This window comes from Styela clava, chromosome 12 (genome assembly GCF_964204865.1).
Source record: "Styela clava chromosome 12, kaStyClav1.hap1.2, whole genome shotgun sequence".
In the NCBI taxonomy this organism is placed as follows: Eukaryota; Metazoa; Chordata; class Ascidiacea; order Stolidobranchia; family Styelidae; genus Styela; species Styela clava.
The window spans coordinates 8,218,868-8,235,062 of NC_135261.1; the positions used below are offsets into that span (position 1 = coordinate 8,218,868).

The 16,195-nt window shown below is 34.2% G+C and overlaps 2 protein-coding genes across 2 annotated transcripts in view; both read right to left on the reverse strand.

Annotated features, from left to right (window-relative positions):
• Positions 1-80: 80 nt before the first annotated feature.
• On the reverse strand, positions 81-2,164 carry LOC120329789 (dehydrogenase/reductase SDR family member 4-like). The gene is made up of 2 exons (XM_039396571.2): positions 1,892-2,164; positions 81-1,793 (listed from the first exon to the last, which is right to left on the reverse strand). Exons 1-2 carry the CDS (start codon positions 2,132-2,134, stop codon positions 1,200-1,202), a joined length of 837 nt encoding a protein of 278 aa, XP_039252505.2. The 5' UTR covers positions 2,135-2,164; the 3' UTR covers positions 81-1,199.
• Positions 2,165-4,345: 2,181 nt separating this feature from the next.
• LOC120329891 (uncharacterized) overlaps positions 4,346-16,195 on the reverse strand; it is a 47,818-nt gene continuing 35,968 nt past the window's right edge. Inside the window, exons 10-17 of the mRNA XM_039396682.2 lie at positions 10,677-10,802; positions 10,121-10,281; positions 9,047-9,200; positions 8,216-8,376; positions 7,113-7,320; positions 6,638-6,817; positions 5,725-6,040; positions 4,346-5,005 (exon numbers count right to left, since the gene is read on the reverse strand). Coding sequence (XP_039252616.2) covers positions 4,801-5,005; positions 5,725-6,040; positions 6,638-6,817; positions 7,113-7,320; positions 8,216-8,376; positions 9,047-9,200; positions 10,121-10,281; positions 10,677-10,802 — 1,511 coding nt within the window. The 3' untranslated portion in view covers positions 4,346-4,800. The remainder of the gene's footprint in view (positions 5,006-5,724; positions 6,041-6,637; positions 6,818-7,112; positions 7,321-8,215; positions 8,377-9,046; positions 9,201-10,120; positions 10,282-10,676; positions 10,803-16,195) is intronic.

Genomic DNA, 16,195 nt, shown 5'->3' on the forward strand with positions numbered 1-16,195 from the left:
TTTAGCCTAAATTAAAGTCTCTTTGTAATATGGAGATAATTTGAAAGTTTTGAATGCGAAAACAGATCAGAACAAAAGTGAACTAGTGATACAAGATTCATTTTATTTATGCCCAATATTGTCAAACTTTTAATTTACTGGAAATGTTAATTATATATATTTCGCACAAAATAAACCATGATATGGATCAATTAGCATGGCTGTAGAAGCAGAAACTGAAGAGAACTCCATGTTGGTGCGTTATATTGCATGCAGTGATTTTGAAATCAAACATTTATACAATTTGAATGTTTCTTATTTCATAAATTGGGAATTATAGATATACATGGATTATAGTGTAAAGCAGCCAGTTGAATTCAACTCGCGTAAAATCTGTTTGTTAATGAAATTTAAAAAAATCAGCGACCACGTGAAATAAAATAACAATCTGATGGATCCCATAAAAAGAATAGGAAAAATAGTTTCACAGAAAACACAGCAATGCTCAAATATATGGACACGAAAGCCAAAATAAGATAGTACGGGTATGCAATCCATCACAGTAGACTATGGACATAATATGCGCACTTTTTGAATTTGATGGCGGCATCGCACACAAAAAACGAATCCCATAGAGCCCACAAAAATAAAAATAAAAGTGATAGCCTTCTAGCGAAATATACAATCTTTAATCACTAAAAATTTGAAAGCAATTGGTCCTGAGGTTAATGAGAAAAGCGATTTTTTCAAAACAAAAAAATGCTAACAAGGAAATGAAGAAAAACAACAACATAATAATAACAAAACGATCCATATGTACGTTTCATGTCCCATAATTGAGCATATCTATCAATAGGATCAATCCACTACATGTTTAAAAACTATTTACGTGGATATGCTATTACTTTTCTGTTAAACTTTTGTAAAACGATATGAATTCACGAACATATTGAATCTTCGTGTACTATAATACTGGCACTGCATTTGTATATACTAATATACCTACTTTAATGATTTAGATATTCAACATTTTGTATTGTTTGGTACTGTTTAAAGCAACAAATTAAAAAAAATTCAATCATTTATTCGTCAGAAAAAGTTCTTATATTCTACTACCACATATATATACCATATCTTAAGTCCTATAAAACAGCATTTCATGCTTTCGAACATTTTGCGTGTTTTAAGCTTATCTAGTGATGTTCACTTATTTACCTTAATTAAGGCCTCGTGTAAACACCGCCAGCGATAACAAAATTTTCCCCAGTAATATAGCTGGAGTCGTCCGATGCTAAAAACGCTGCAAGTCCAGCACATTCCTCGGGCGTCCCAAATCTTCCCATGGGCAAATGGCTCAGGAATATTTCTTTTGCTTCCGAATTTCTCTTAGCTTCTTGAAGAAATTTTGTTTCAATTCCACCGATGGGTATGCAATTTATTCGGATGTTTAATTTCTGTAAATCCGGCATAAATCCACGTGCCATGGCGTTCACCGCAGCTTTCGTAATGCCGTAGATGCCAGGGTAAAGGTGAGTGACGTAAGATGCTACACTTGATGTGAGTACTATAGATCCCTGATAATCACTCTTAGCCATAAACGGAGTAATTTCTTGAATCATTTGAAAATTTGCCTTGATGTGAAGTTCTAAGGTCTTATCAATTACACTTTCAGGCGTATTCATGATGTCGAAGGGATGTGGGTTCACGCCTGCGTTTGAAACAAGAATGTTTATGGAGCCATATTCGTTCATTGTGAATTCGACGAGCTTTTTCCTGTCCTCTGGTTTTCCAAAATGACAAGTGACACCGGATGCCTAATAAAGGGTGTACAAAATTAATTCCAGGCTCGGTTGATGTTAGTAAACAGGCATTTGAAAAAAAATATTAGTGGAACATTGATATATATATATACCTTGTATCCGAGTGTCTTCATTTCATCAACTGCACGATCAACATTCTCCTGTTTTCGACTGCTAACAACAACATTGGCTCCATTCTGCCCGAGTCTTTTTGCTATTGCGAGACCTATTCCATCTGTTCCGGCGGTGACAATTGCTACTCTTCCGTCTAAATTTCCAGGTTTATTTGAGGCGCTCGAAATAAAACGGGAAGGACGGAACGAAACAAGCTTTAGTAATGTTGTAGTTCGAAACATATTGCTGATAACTGTTTAATTAGGTTTATAATTTCTATGAAAATAATAAATAACGCGAGTTGAATTTTTCTCCACATCTTAAAAGTTCCATCAGTCTTTTTTATTCTATTTTAAAATAGTTGGAGTAAATATTGCGAGTGAAGAAGATGCGAAAAACAAAATTCAACATAGCTGAGGTTCTTGGAAAAGGTTCATCAAAATTTTACGAATAAGCGATATGTTTTAACAGGAATTTCCAGACAATTTTCCAGGTTTCTTGAAAGAGATATTCCTGATCACCTTATCAGAAATACGTATAACAATGAGTCTTAATCAGTTGCTTAACTGCAGTTCAATGGTGTTTTTATTTATACAGGGTTAAATATGTATATATATATATGAATGCGTTATCTGGAGTGCTATGGTGTTCCTCAAACCCCTTTTGAAAGCAATGACTGACCCTTTTTACTGTCTTTCACTCTCAACCTATTCGGAGCTATCTCTAAATACTTATTCTATAACTTCCTATTAACATCCAAATATTCTCAAATAATATATTATCTTTTTAAACCAGCTTCATTTAAACTTCGAAACTATATTTCTGAGCCACTATAAAAAGCAACAACACTTGCCGGCAACAGTTTCGCAATTGGTATGCCCTTCAGTCCAATAGTTCATGCGAATTCCGAACTTGCAAAATTCACTATCGTTTTTATGTTACCTTGACACATTTATTTCGTAATTTCGAGTACTCAACGCCGATGGCCTTGGACATTATTACGCGACCATTTACCATTCCAAATTCCTAAACACACAGAATAAATGTTTGATTACGCTAGAATAGTCTTGACTCCAATACGAAATTTGGATAACTTTTGAATTTTGGTGATTTTAATTATTTTTACCCATGCGTTGTGGTGACACAATCTGGGGCGAATTCTCGTAATTTCTCCAGTACTTACAGGAATTTTTATCAAACCGCAAACATTTCGAAGACTTTACTTCATGTATGGCCACATATAAGGCAATAAGAATAATGAAATGACGAGTCAGCCAATGAAGGTCGATGATAGTATTTTGAACTATAAAAGCCAGTATATATTTGCTCAGTATACAACGTCGACCTCGACTGGTTTGCATAGCAAATATTGCATTTGTACGATTGTTCACAATGCAAAGATTGGTGAACGCATAAGTGACTATGCTTTCCTGATGCCTGTGGATTTAAGATTTATGTGTACATGTATGTTATAAAAATGAAATTAATGATATTATACGATATTGGGTTACATACAATTCATATCTTCACTGACTACAGTAGGCAAAGCATAGGCACCTAATTGTATTTTGAAGTGTTTTACTTCCAGTTAATGCCATAAATAGTCAGTCGCCGATAACTGAGAGGGGGTAACCTTTCAGACTAATCAAAGTAATAATTTGTTCATTTTGAACGCCGAGAAATGCTGTTGTTTCTGATGCTGCAAAAGACATTTGCTGAGCATTCAATTCTGGGTGAAACACACCACACGAAAATGTGATATAATATGTTACAGACAGGGTTCAATCCAAAATTACAAACCATTGACTCAATGAGACGATTGGTAGGTTTGGAGTTTGACGTTATCCGTGACGTCTCCTTCTACTAAGCTCTGGTATTAGATATTTATCAAACCAGTTTCTTCCAGTGCAGATGTTGTTGTCCTCCGCAAAAAACTCGACGCGAATAAGTCACAAGACCTTCTATTCAGCTATTCAATTTCGCAATCCTTTTTATTGATACGAGTCGTGATATTTCCGACAGAACTTGCGTAATCAAGATGTAACTATTGTGTAAGCGTCACGGCCAACTCCATGGAGGCTTGAATTTGATAGACATAGTGGGAGTCGTGTTTTAGCCTACCAGACGGCGGAGTCGATCTTTTCATGAAATAAATGTGGGCCCACAAAGGAGTTTTTAGTATCAAAATTTAATCTTTGCAAACCGGTACATTGCTAGTTACCACATGTAGACTAGCAGCTTTGAATTCCATGAGTATAACTATTTGCAAGAGGAATGCTGGATTTCTTAAAGCCATGTCATGTCGACGTGGCCGTAAAATATGACTTGGCGGCAAAAGACTGTGAAGCTATTCTATTAGCTAACTTTCGCGTGGAGTATGTAAGCATATATAAAAAGTCCCCTAAGCATTGGAGTGGAAACGAAAAAGAACATTTTGTAGTTAAAAAAATTATATTGTTTGTATAATATATCTATATATAAATGTTAATTACAACAAAGAATAATATTTAAATATATACGAATAAAGCATAAATATTTTGAAACAACGAAAAAGTGTGTAGAAGGTGAGAACAAAACTTAACCGAAAAAATTCTATGAAAAATCAGATTCGTTGTAGTTCTAGTACATATCTTAAAAAACTAAGTTAATTCTCACTGACCACGGCCTACCACAAAATTACATCTTAGCTACTTTGAAATAACCATGCCACGAAGACAATAATGACATAAAAAAAAGATATGAACGCGACATGGCGCTCATCTAGCACAGACGAAAATAGAAGGTTGTGTTCGGATGAAAAATTATTGGTGCCAGACGCGGTCTTCTTTCGAAGCGATTCTTTTTCTAATTTGATTGTCTCTATCTTTTCGGTAAAATTATAGTTAATTTTTCGTTACTTTCTCTTTATTCAGGGCAAAGCAGACAAGGAATGTTTTGACGCCACGCTCCCAGTTTCATAGTAAGGCTCCTTTTCTTCAGACAATTGTGAGCGAATGTTTTCAATAAGATAGGATGCCAAGGCTATTACGTGAACAGTAAAAATAGGATACCAAAGCACAGCCAATATGCATGAAATAAAAGCAGCGTGCATCCTGCTGACTCCTTGTCCGGGACTGCAAAACAGTATCTTTCGGTTATAAAATGTGATAATGCGAGCAGTGGCCCGCAAAGTTTTTTTTAGGTGAGGGTCAGATAGTAAAATGGAGAAAGTTTCAAAGCCCACTAATCATAAAGTTTGTGCGACCCACAGTTCTCCGACCACTGTGATAGAGGATTATACACCATATATAAATATTATAATATATTTATGTAACCGATTTATGTGCTCTCCAATATGTTTTTTTCATCTTCTTAGGTTAAGATAAGTCAGGATCAGATCAGAAAATTAGTCGTGGGTCCACAATAACAGGACAGTACCCATTTTTTTGGAAACTTTTTTTTACTATTGTTATGATTAAAAACATTCATTTGGAATCCATTAGCTAGCCAATCCACAGAATAAATATACGAGATAACGAAGGTTGGATTCTCTAATACATTTAAATAAAATTACTCGTAAAAAGACAAATCTATCTATTGATTTATTTTACTTTTCCCCACCAGCGTTACAACAAACACCACATGACATATGCGAGAAAGTAAGAATACAAGAACTGTGAGGTGTCTAGCTAGAATGTTAGATTATTTAAAATAGAATGTGCAAAGCTCGTTAATTAAAAAAATTATTTGATGTGACTTTCACGATAAATTTGATGATTCTTGCTGCTGTACAGTAGGAATGTAAAGACAAAAAAATTATTTTTACTATTAGTTATCGCTAATTATCTCTTACCTGCCATCAATCTCCAAGATAAAAAATTTGTTTTCTTCCATTTTATATGCAGTTACGAAGTAAATTTCACCGAGTTGCAGAATCAGTAGAAATATAAACACACAAATTTTTACAGTGTTCCCTTTGAAAGGCGCTGTATCCGGCAGTGGTTCGTCTACGTGAGGATCCATCATCACATGACTCTTGGCTGATGTCCAATCATCAACAGTCTCTGCTACCGCGTCGTAGAAAACGTCAGAGCGAGCAGAAGGAAATGGTGAAGATGGCGATCCAGTTTTTTTCGTGCGACGATTAAATTTCTTGACTAGTTCTTTCACTAAATACAACAATTCAGAACTGCAAGCTGTTCCATTTGTTACCAACGTCATGATCTCTTGATCATCGTTCGTTGATGGTTGCTACACATCAACACAGATGCATTTATGTGGCGTTTTGTCTGACCGGAGCAGCCGCGGATATTGTCATTGCATCCGCTGACAAAGGTGCGCATAATCTTTCAGAGTCACTGGAGGCATGAGGCATCTAGCAGACAGCTCGATGTACAGGCACTTTACCAAAGATATATCCGGACAGATTAGAAATAAAGTCACAATTGAAGAATGATCAGACGAAACGTTACAGAAATATATTTGCATTAATGTGCAGCAAGACTCTTCTATCATGCAGAATTGTCATATTTATTCTCGCTACAGCATACTAGCATTACGCGCATACGAATCGACCAGCGTGAAGGCAAAGAAGAGGAATAGATAGTTAGTCTCGTGTACTTATAACTGATAATCACGAAAATGCTGAATGTTATTTTTACAAAACTCTGAAAAGTATTGAGCGCATAAAATATACATAACTATATACTATCAATAAATTGAAGTCGACAAAACTTATTATTTTATGTAATAAACTCAGATTATACCGGAATCGTTATCCTTGTAATCTGCGCTCTGTTTGTCCTCATGCTGTTTAGTCTTGCTTTCATTCGATCGTGATCGTTTTTTTCTGAGAAAATCTTTCTTTTCTCTCTCGTCTTCAAATCTAACTCCCTTCTTTCTTTGAACGCGTGATTCAGGCTCGTAATTTTTATCACGAGATGGTGCTATTGAGTAGTGAAGAATCCGATTTTACACGTCAAACCAATTATTTAACAATTTTTCTCAAATAATCATCTCGTTAAACATAAACAAGCACGCAAACTAAGATATTTGCAGAAAAAACGACAACAGTTATTAATTAATTATGGATTTCATTACGCACCCTAAGAAAATAGTGACATTTCTTATTAAAATAAACTTGGGGAACTTATTGATAAGCATATATAATCACATGAATCTTTTGGAAAAAGAACCACAACACGCCCGATCAACAATAAAAAAGTAAAATAAAAAGCAAACCGGAAGAACTCCTTTTCTTAGGGATGGTCATCTTCAAGCCGCGTCCTTTTTTACATTTTCCAGTTTCCGAGGAATCTTCTGATTTTCTTTTAATCTCGTATGTTTTTTTCGTCACGGATTCACGAATGTTTTTAATTGAGAACTTTTTCAAAGAACTCTTCTTTGGTTTAGCTGACGGGCAAGGCGTTGGTGGTGGTTCGTAGTAAGTCTACAAATTATAAGTATTTCAAAATGCAAATTAATACTGCAACATCATGGTGCATGGACTCGTAAACAAAGACAACATTATGACATCATTAAGCTAACTCAATAGTTCGTAGATTCAGTAGAAAATTTCGCTAAATAGAATTAATGATAATTAAAGGATATAGACCTGGCAATGGCAAACTACGGCCCGCGGGCCAAATCTCACCCGTTGGGTACTTCAATCTGGCCTGTCTGATGCTGATACAATCAAACTGAAACCAAATTTTGATGTTTCAGCTAAAAAATAGATCATTGAATTTGTTGAGATTGCGATAAAATTAGTTTTGGCGCGAGGCTTATTGTTTTTCACTTTTGCTTTTGTAACACTGTAAATATTGCGCATAAAATGTAACTTTTTACGTCACACTCACATGGCCCGCCAGTCAAGATGGGCAAATTTTTTGGCCCCTGGCCCAAAAAACCTTGCGCACCCCTGAATTATAGACGCATTAAAATTGACGCAATAGCGGTGGCCTAGTGATTAAAAAGATTTAGGTTTAAATCCTATGCCTACCAGCTAACCCAGGGTGTAATAAATTGGGTTGACACCAAAATAAAGTAGCTCCTCAGCGGAAAGCGTCATATAAGAATATACACGCAAAATCAAATATTATTAAAGGAAAACGAAAGACTGAATGCAACTGTTCCATTACAATATCAAAAGAAGAAGTTTTTAAAAGCTTCCTCTTCACTTCGATTATTTCGGATACAGCGTGTATTGCCTGAATCGAAATTACCAACGCGAAACTTCTAGTATAGTACAACTACAGCACGGTAAAGTCATAGTTTATCATAGTTTTCCAAAAAAATTTAGCGCCATAATCATTATTCTCTTCGTAAATTATTGAAATACTGGCCTCGCTATCTCCGTTGTTCATTAATTGAAGCCCCGAATCAGCTGCACCAGCTGGAGGCCAAGGTGATTTTTGATTGTTATTTGGAGCAGCAGGAAGGTGTTCTACCATTTCCTGTAAACTTATGGCGTCTTCTTCGGTGAAAAATGTTAAATTGGATATACCTAGAAGCAAGAAAATTTCAAATACACTTGTCCCATTTGATATACTTACTATTACCATTGGTTTTGGTCTTTACAGTTTATTTATACTTTTTTAGTATTATATCTACCCTTACTCAGAGTATAGAGTAAATCCCATTTTATATCCTTACTTTAACCGCATATAACGGACATAAAAGTGAGTTTCATCTTAACGTCCTGTCTATATATGATTGATATGTTATGACAGGGTACTCAACTGACGGACCGCGGTCCGAATCATCACCTTTCGAGTATTCGATCCAGACCGCACCTAGTTCTTTATTTTGCATCATTGAGAAGGCTTTCTTTTATTAAATGACTTTTATAGTTTGAAAAGTTATTTTATAATTTGCTCATATTTGCACCTTACTATATATGAAAAGAACTGTAGCGACATAATAAACAACGTAAATAGCGTTATATTGTTTAACGAATAATCATAATCACTAGCCGGCCGAAGAAGTACGCGTTTAAGGATGTCGAAATATAATTTCTGGAAAGACCGGACATCAGTAATTTTGAAGATTTGTATACGAATCTTTGGTAAATATAATTGACTAGGCCTGTGTTATGGTATCGATTATGGTAAAATAAACATGCGTGTTTTAGTATGATCACCGTTACGGTGCCGACAAAAAATATCGCCACTTACTTTGATCTGGATTTCCCACCTCTCGGCAACATTTTCTCGGACAGCAATTGGCAAATTTATCAGGTTTCTTCCCCGGCACATCTGCTGCCCCCAAGTGAGGAGAAACCTCAAAACATTCAGCTATCACAGAATTATCTCGTATGTGGCGCTCAGCCTACAAAATGAACAACAGACGGTTCAACGGACGAAGGTATATTAAATCGAAATTGAAACTCCGCAATATAATTATATTCCCCTGATACCGATATCTTGTTCATTTTAAATTCGTTAAACCAGAGTGTTATCTATAATAGATTTGATACCTGTAACAAGTATTACCTCAAATTGTGAGCGCGTGAATTAAAATAAAATAAACCGCACGTTAAGTAGTTAAGTACACTATGTAGTCTCACTCCTGTACCTACAGACGCACGCATTCGAGACCATATACACTCAATACAGAACTACGTATCAAAAACAAGTACGTTCAAGCAACCTTGGAAGATATTCTCGTTCGACATATAACCTGAAATGTTTAGTGTCCATCGGTTCATACTAACGAGTAGTGCCCGCCTTAATTGGTAACACTATCTATTTAGTTCAAGCTCTTGACACTACAGGTTGTCCGTTAGATCAGTCTTCTTTACTTCTAAGTGCGCGTGATTTTACCCTAAGCCGATATTCTCAAAAATAATATTTCACGGATATTATTTTTTTTTAATTAGAAAAATTGGGACTCCAGAAGTATATGAACCAAGATGGCGGACACCAGAACGTAGTATGTGTACCAGGTGAGGGTTAGGCCATAATTTTATTCTAATTTTACTTATTTTAGTTATATTACGAGTTCGGGGACAAGTCAAGTGAATCCCGTAGTATTTGTACCTGAAATTATAGCCTACTAACTTTAACCTGGTACACATACTACGTTCCGGTGTCCGCCATCTTGGATCACATACTTCGGGAATACCGAAAAATTATTTGAATATTTGCCTGTAAATTTGCTAACATTGGCGTCTATATTAGTCATTTGACCTACGTGCCAAATCATTTCAGTATTGCTCTTCAGTTTAATAAAACACATTTTAGTCAAACCTGCTGCACTAATCTTTCGCAATATCTAGACACTCTCAAGACATCGCCAGAACCATCAGGTGTAGAAGTCGGAGGAGGCATCTGTGGTGCATCAGTTGATTGCGTATGAGATTCATGTAACACGTCAGGGTGTTTCAAACCACTTTGCCCACTCAGAATAGCTATACCAAGAAAAGCAGGAAAGACATTTTTGTTCACTATAGTTATGCCAATAAATTATTTCGGCATAGAACAACGTAGCCTAATTATTTTAATTGCTGGATGAGGTATCAAATGAGTGAATAAAACCACTTTTTAACAAAGTTATTCTCAATATTAACGCTTAATTGCGAACAGTTTTTTTAAAAAAAAAGCTATTTTGAGAAGCTATTATGAGAAGCTATTTTTTGTGAGGACCGCAGTTTTTTCGATTGGGATATTCCGTCCATCCGGGGTGAAGTGTGCTATCGCTCCATTGGTGACAAAATGTTTCATATTTTGGAATGCCGCACAAATTTGAATTCAATTTCTAACTTATTACGATTCTAATCATATATAAGGTAATAAAAATTCATACTTTCGTCTCGGAGATTTGCCATTTTGGTTCTCACATACGCTATAGATCTGGCAGTAATATGATCAGCAGGACAGTTAGACAGCAGAGGTTCCATGCGCAATCTACGGGAACTTGTAACACATGATGCTGGAAAATATAATGTTTAAAAGATGTAAAACATACAGGAACAAAAATCATTTTAACAAAGAAGACAGTTGTATTTAAAAGAATCATGTAATACTTTCAATTTTTATGAGGATTGTCAATAGCAGTAAATCTTCTAACAAATATAATTAGAAAATACTGGTTACTCAAAGATTACAACAACATTATAAACATTTTCACATTATAATTTTCCGTAATATTTACAGTTCAAGCATACATTGTCAAGGATACTTGTTACATGGATGACGAATTTATTTAACAACTTCGAACTATACTGCTATAACTCTCGCAATCATATTAATTAAACAACTTATGCCGTTTTCTGCTTTGTTAGAAAAGCTTGAAAATTTCACACATTCACGAATGTATTCGAAAGCGGTGAGTAAAAATTAGTCAAAAAGCTGGCCAAAAATATGCACAGTCGACGAAACACACAGATAATCGGTATACAAGTTTTTGATATTTGAAAGTGGACCGGTAACTGTTTCCAATATGTTTCACTCGGGTTGTAAGGTACAGAGAAATATATATTTATATCGTTTTAAAACATTTTATTCATATCGTGGTAATCAGAATGGCTAAGGAAATCTTAAGGATAAATTTGGATTTTTAATATTTGGTTGCTCTTGTCCATAAAATAATATGTAACGGGAGTATTTACGTCAATATACGTCACGGCCGTAATTTCAGTGGAAAAATCTAACTTTCGGTTCTGTTTAGTCAGTCAAGGTCAACTCATGCTTGGCAGAAGACCAATTATCTCTGGATATCTACACCTTGCGACAATCTCTAAATAGGGAAGAAAACGAAACGAAAGAAAACCAATGATACTATTAAGTTGTATACATCCTTATACCAAGTGAAATCAACCAATGGAATTTTACACACAATAAAAAAAATAACAATGAATATACACGTATGTACACGTTGCGGAGATACCAGAACACCGCAGGTTTCGAACAAACTATCAGTTTTGTAACAATAATGTATGGTCACAAGACAACTAAATATTAAGATTAAAATGGCGCAACATTCCGAATGGTATAATTCCTACAGTAATTGACATATGTTAACAAATAATTAGTTCAAGTACCTTCCTCCATTTTGAAATATTTGTCCGAAACGTATTGGTACGGAATACATTTCCAACAAATTTTAAAAGGAGGATTTGAATCAGTGACGTACCAGAAAACGGAACTGAGAAACGCTATTCATAAAATTATCACTACAGAACAGTGGTTCTCGAACTTTTTAAGCTGCGCCACCTTTTTAGAATTTGTCAAGTCTCGATAGAGCATATTATTACATAACAAATACAAGTTTCACCGCTGCCAAGGTTTAGAAATAAACTTGCCGAATATCGTGTATCTTGGCTGACAATCGATTCTGCAATAACTTCGGCAGTATACGAAAGTTATTGTCTTGCTCTAAGAGTAGTGTGATAAATTTTTTTCGCAACGATAGCAGTGGCATCAGAATGTCCAATTTTTTCCAATTCCAAGCGAGCGAAGAATCGGACTCGGAGGAAATTGTAAATTAGATACTAAAGTTTCAGCAGTCATGTAACATTTATGGTTTTGGAATATTCATTTTTCGCTGTTTAGATAATACATGAATACTTGCAATGTTTATTGAGGGATTTTCAACACTTACGACCAAAAATTAGGCAGGTGTTAGATCTGAATTGTATGATTTAAAGAAATCTCAAATAAATGATGAAACATATACTCTGGGTACCATTACAAAATCAAATTAAACGGAACATAAAAAATACAAAATTTTGTGGCGACTCCATTAAAAATGCGCCCAAAGAACCGCTCTTATTGGTAGCGGTGGAAATTTTTATGCGTGTGTGCAGTTATCTGCATATTCAGTGCTCATTCATTTTTGTGTATATATAACTTTAATACCAATCAGTCGATCGCGGTCGAAAGTAGGTTGGCCACCCCTGATCTATAGAATACACTCTAAATATATTAGTTTCTCCAAATATTTTTAGTGTCAATCACGTGAAACTTTTTGTACGGATTTGGTACAATGAGGGCCGATTGTGTACTAAAAAATAGATATACTAAGAGAGCAGTCAATCATAAATGACAATAAATATATATATAGATATATTAGACAAAACTCTTTAACAAAACCGACAGTAGTTTCCCTAGACCTGAAGCAATTAAAATCAAAACAATCATGGAAATCTTTGCTGCAATAAAAATGTAAGAGATACGAAGAAACTTTGGTTAAAATTATATTTTATCTATAAATAATGAAATTGAAAATAAGGATTCATAGGAGTGGAAACACAGTGAACAAAAAAGGCAAGAAAGTAATTGCAGGTTTTTACAAATATTTTACATTTCAGATTAAACGTTCTGGCAAACTCTATTAAAGAACGACGCGCATATGATTGATTTAGTCTAGTTATGACTGTGCGATGCAGCACGGTTATGTACACCATTCCTATATGTTGATGTATATAATTCACACATGCCTTTGTACCCACCCACAGGGTCTGTGACCCTTTACATTATTGAAAATTTTCAAATCTTGCTAACCTACGGTGATTGATGTGAAAAGGGATAATGTGCCTATATAGAGTTCGAATAAACAATGTGAAAAAATATCTATAATTGAAACTAATAAAACTGATATTAGAAAGGAAATTAAATGATATATATATTATTGCAGGGGAAAACAAGTATGTACATTTTACACAATTACATGAAAAAATTTATTAGGAAATTGTAGGGGATTCCAGACAACAAGTAAATAAACAATTGTCCAAAGAAGAAGAAAAGAACAAGAACGCATCGGATGAAACGAGATGATCCGCTTCTGATACAGTTAATTTATATTTGGTGAATTGCCTGAGTATGTGTGGACCTTATTTTGAAATGGGAAATTGTGCAATTTCTCGACAAAGTGAAACAAGAATCCAAATGTAAGTACTAGAAATAAAAGTAGTTGTGCAAAGACGCACCAAATATAGGTAAAACAATAACAGTTTTTTACGTCACTCCATTTGAATTAAGCAAAATAAAAACTCCGAAACCAAAGGATATTATTTTAAATAAGCGTTCTATATATATATTATATATGACATCGATTATGTTAAAGATATTTCCGTTACGATTTGAGATACCATACGGTAATTTTGTCCACTGAATTCGATATAAAATGGGCTCTGATTTCCTATGTAGTCAGTCTGTCGGCCGAAACTCGTCCTATAGTGATCAAATACCTGGTTTACTTAACGATGGCAAGATTTCATTTTGCAGTGTTGTTATGCTTTTTGCTGATGGTTTTTTGCGCTTCACCATGCGATGGAAAGAGAAAAAAAGCTTCTCTTGTCGATTTTGAAATACAATATAGTGAAGTCATCTATGTCGCAAACAATTTTGCAAACAATGACAAAGCTCTAAATATGGTAAGTATTAGAGATTAATGGCAAGAACTTCTAAGTATGTATATGTATAGCTTTTGCAGGCACTTTTGTCTAAGTAGCAAGCTATCAACATACTTTTTCTATCATCAACGGTTTGTGCTTACATTTATCAAAAGAGAAAAGTTATAAATGATAACATAAAAACTTCTTATTTCAAAATCCTCTAAAATATGATTTGTATGAAGCAAAATAATCTGATGATGGCCAAATAAAATGTTTTTCTACGTTAATAATGTTCAGCAGAACTTTTTGGAGTATATTTAAAATTTCGTTATCTCTTTCAGGTAGAGAAGAAAACAAGCAAATCAGACATAACTAAATCCGACTTGAGAAAGTTGTCGAAAATCACAAATTATCTGAATGTAAGCGAAGAATTTGTGAAAGCCTTCAATTTAAGTCAAGAAGAAAGAAAACTGTTGATATTACAAAAAAACATATTGTTTTTGAAAAAAATCTGCGGGTTGTCAAAGAAAGGAATCAAGTGTGAGGTATTAACTTTCTTATTATTAATAAAATACTGAATTTTCATACAATATCTTAGTCTCAATTTATATTGGCATCAAGATACTAAGTTGATTACTTATAATTTCTTTGAATCCTTACCATTTACTTACAACTGTGATAATTTGATATCAAATAATTGTCATCACCTTGAAACAATAACAACATACGTAAATTTGCATTTAAAATGTTATTGTATATTTTCAGGATGCCTGTGAAGAATGTCATAATATCATATCCATAGAAAATCTTGTGAAAGTCAAGAACACCAAAAAGGTTGGTCATCAAGTTTACGGTATATATAGAGAAAATAAATCTCTAACGAAGGAGTCGAATTTTATGTAAATCTTGCAAATCAAAATCACAAATTTTCATTTAGTATATGAAGCCCGCCAAATATGTATACCGAAGGAAGTTTGGAATATGTATAGTGTTGATTATCAAACTCTTTTTTTATGTAGTTGTAACCAATGCAGTGTCATAAACTCTGTCCGTAACATGAAAATGGTCACAATTGTCAAGTTCACTATACTAATAAGGCCGAATGACATAAATAACTAAATTTCTATTTGATTTTCTGATTTAATAAGCAATATATTTGATGTTTTACAGCGCGTTAATTTCGAAAACACTGTAAAGAGTTTTCTAAAGAATAAAAAGAAAGAAAAAGTTCCAAAAGAGAAAAAGAACCATAGAAAAATGTTGATTAGACAATATTATAAAGTTAAGAAAGTTGACCGTCGTATGAAGAAAAATGTGTTGTATCGATTCTCCGTTCATAAGATTTTACTTGGAGAAATTCGTTGTAATAAAAACAAAGAAATGAAATAGATTAACAAAAACAAGATTTTTAGTTTTCATTGATCTTCACGAGATGTTCACTCTTTTATCAGTTTGCGCTGAACATATGAAAAGAAATTTAAATTTTTCATGCTGATTTCGGGCCTTCAAACGAATTTCAACAAATGATTGTTAACTTTAATTTGAACAGGTCTTGAAGGTCCCTCGAGCATGTTGTTGTGAACATTTGAAATGAAAAACAATTTCCGAATATATAATTATATATCAACGTATATTATTTAATTAAAATATATCTTTTATTTATATTCCACAACCTATTTATACGCAATAAAAACACAATATTCTCAAACCGATATTTTGTCGAGTTGTCACGTCAAGGTAACTTTCTCAGGAATGCATTATGGTTACACAACAGTTGCATACTGTTAGATTTAGTATTTCTACTGAAATCAGTGAAGAGAGAAGTGTTTAAGAATATTATGTGTTACTTCAAATCTGCTTATCAATCTTGTTCGAATCGGGATCTAGTCTCAAACGAAAAAAAAAGATCTCGAAAACCATTGTTTGACACAGTTTTATAGATTCTAGAAAGAACTGAGTCTGAGCCTATAAAACAGAGCCTGCAGAG

Coding starts and splice junctions, on each gene's coding strand:
- LOC120329789 (XM_039396571.2), bottom strand. CDS start 2,134: ATGTTTCGAACTACAACATTACTAAAGCTTGTTTCGTTCCGTCCTTCC. Junction 1,794..1,891: donor TGAAGACACTCGGATACAAG/GTATATATATAT, acceptor ACCCTTTATTAG/GCATCCGGTGTCACTTGTCA.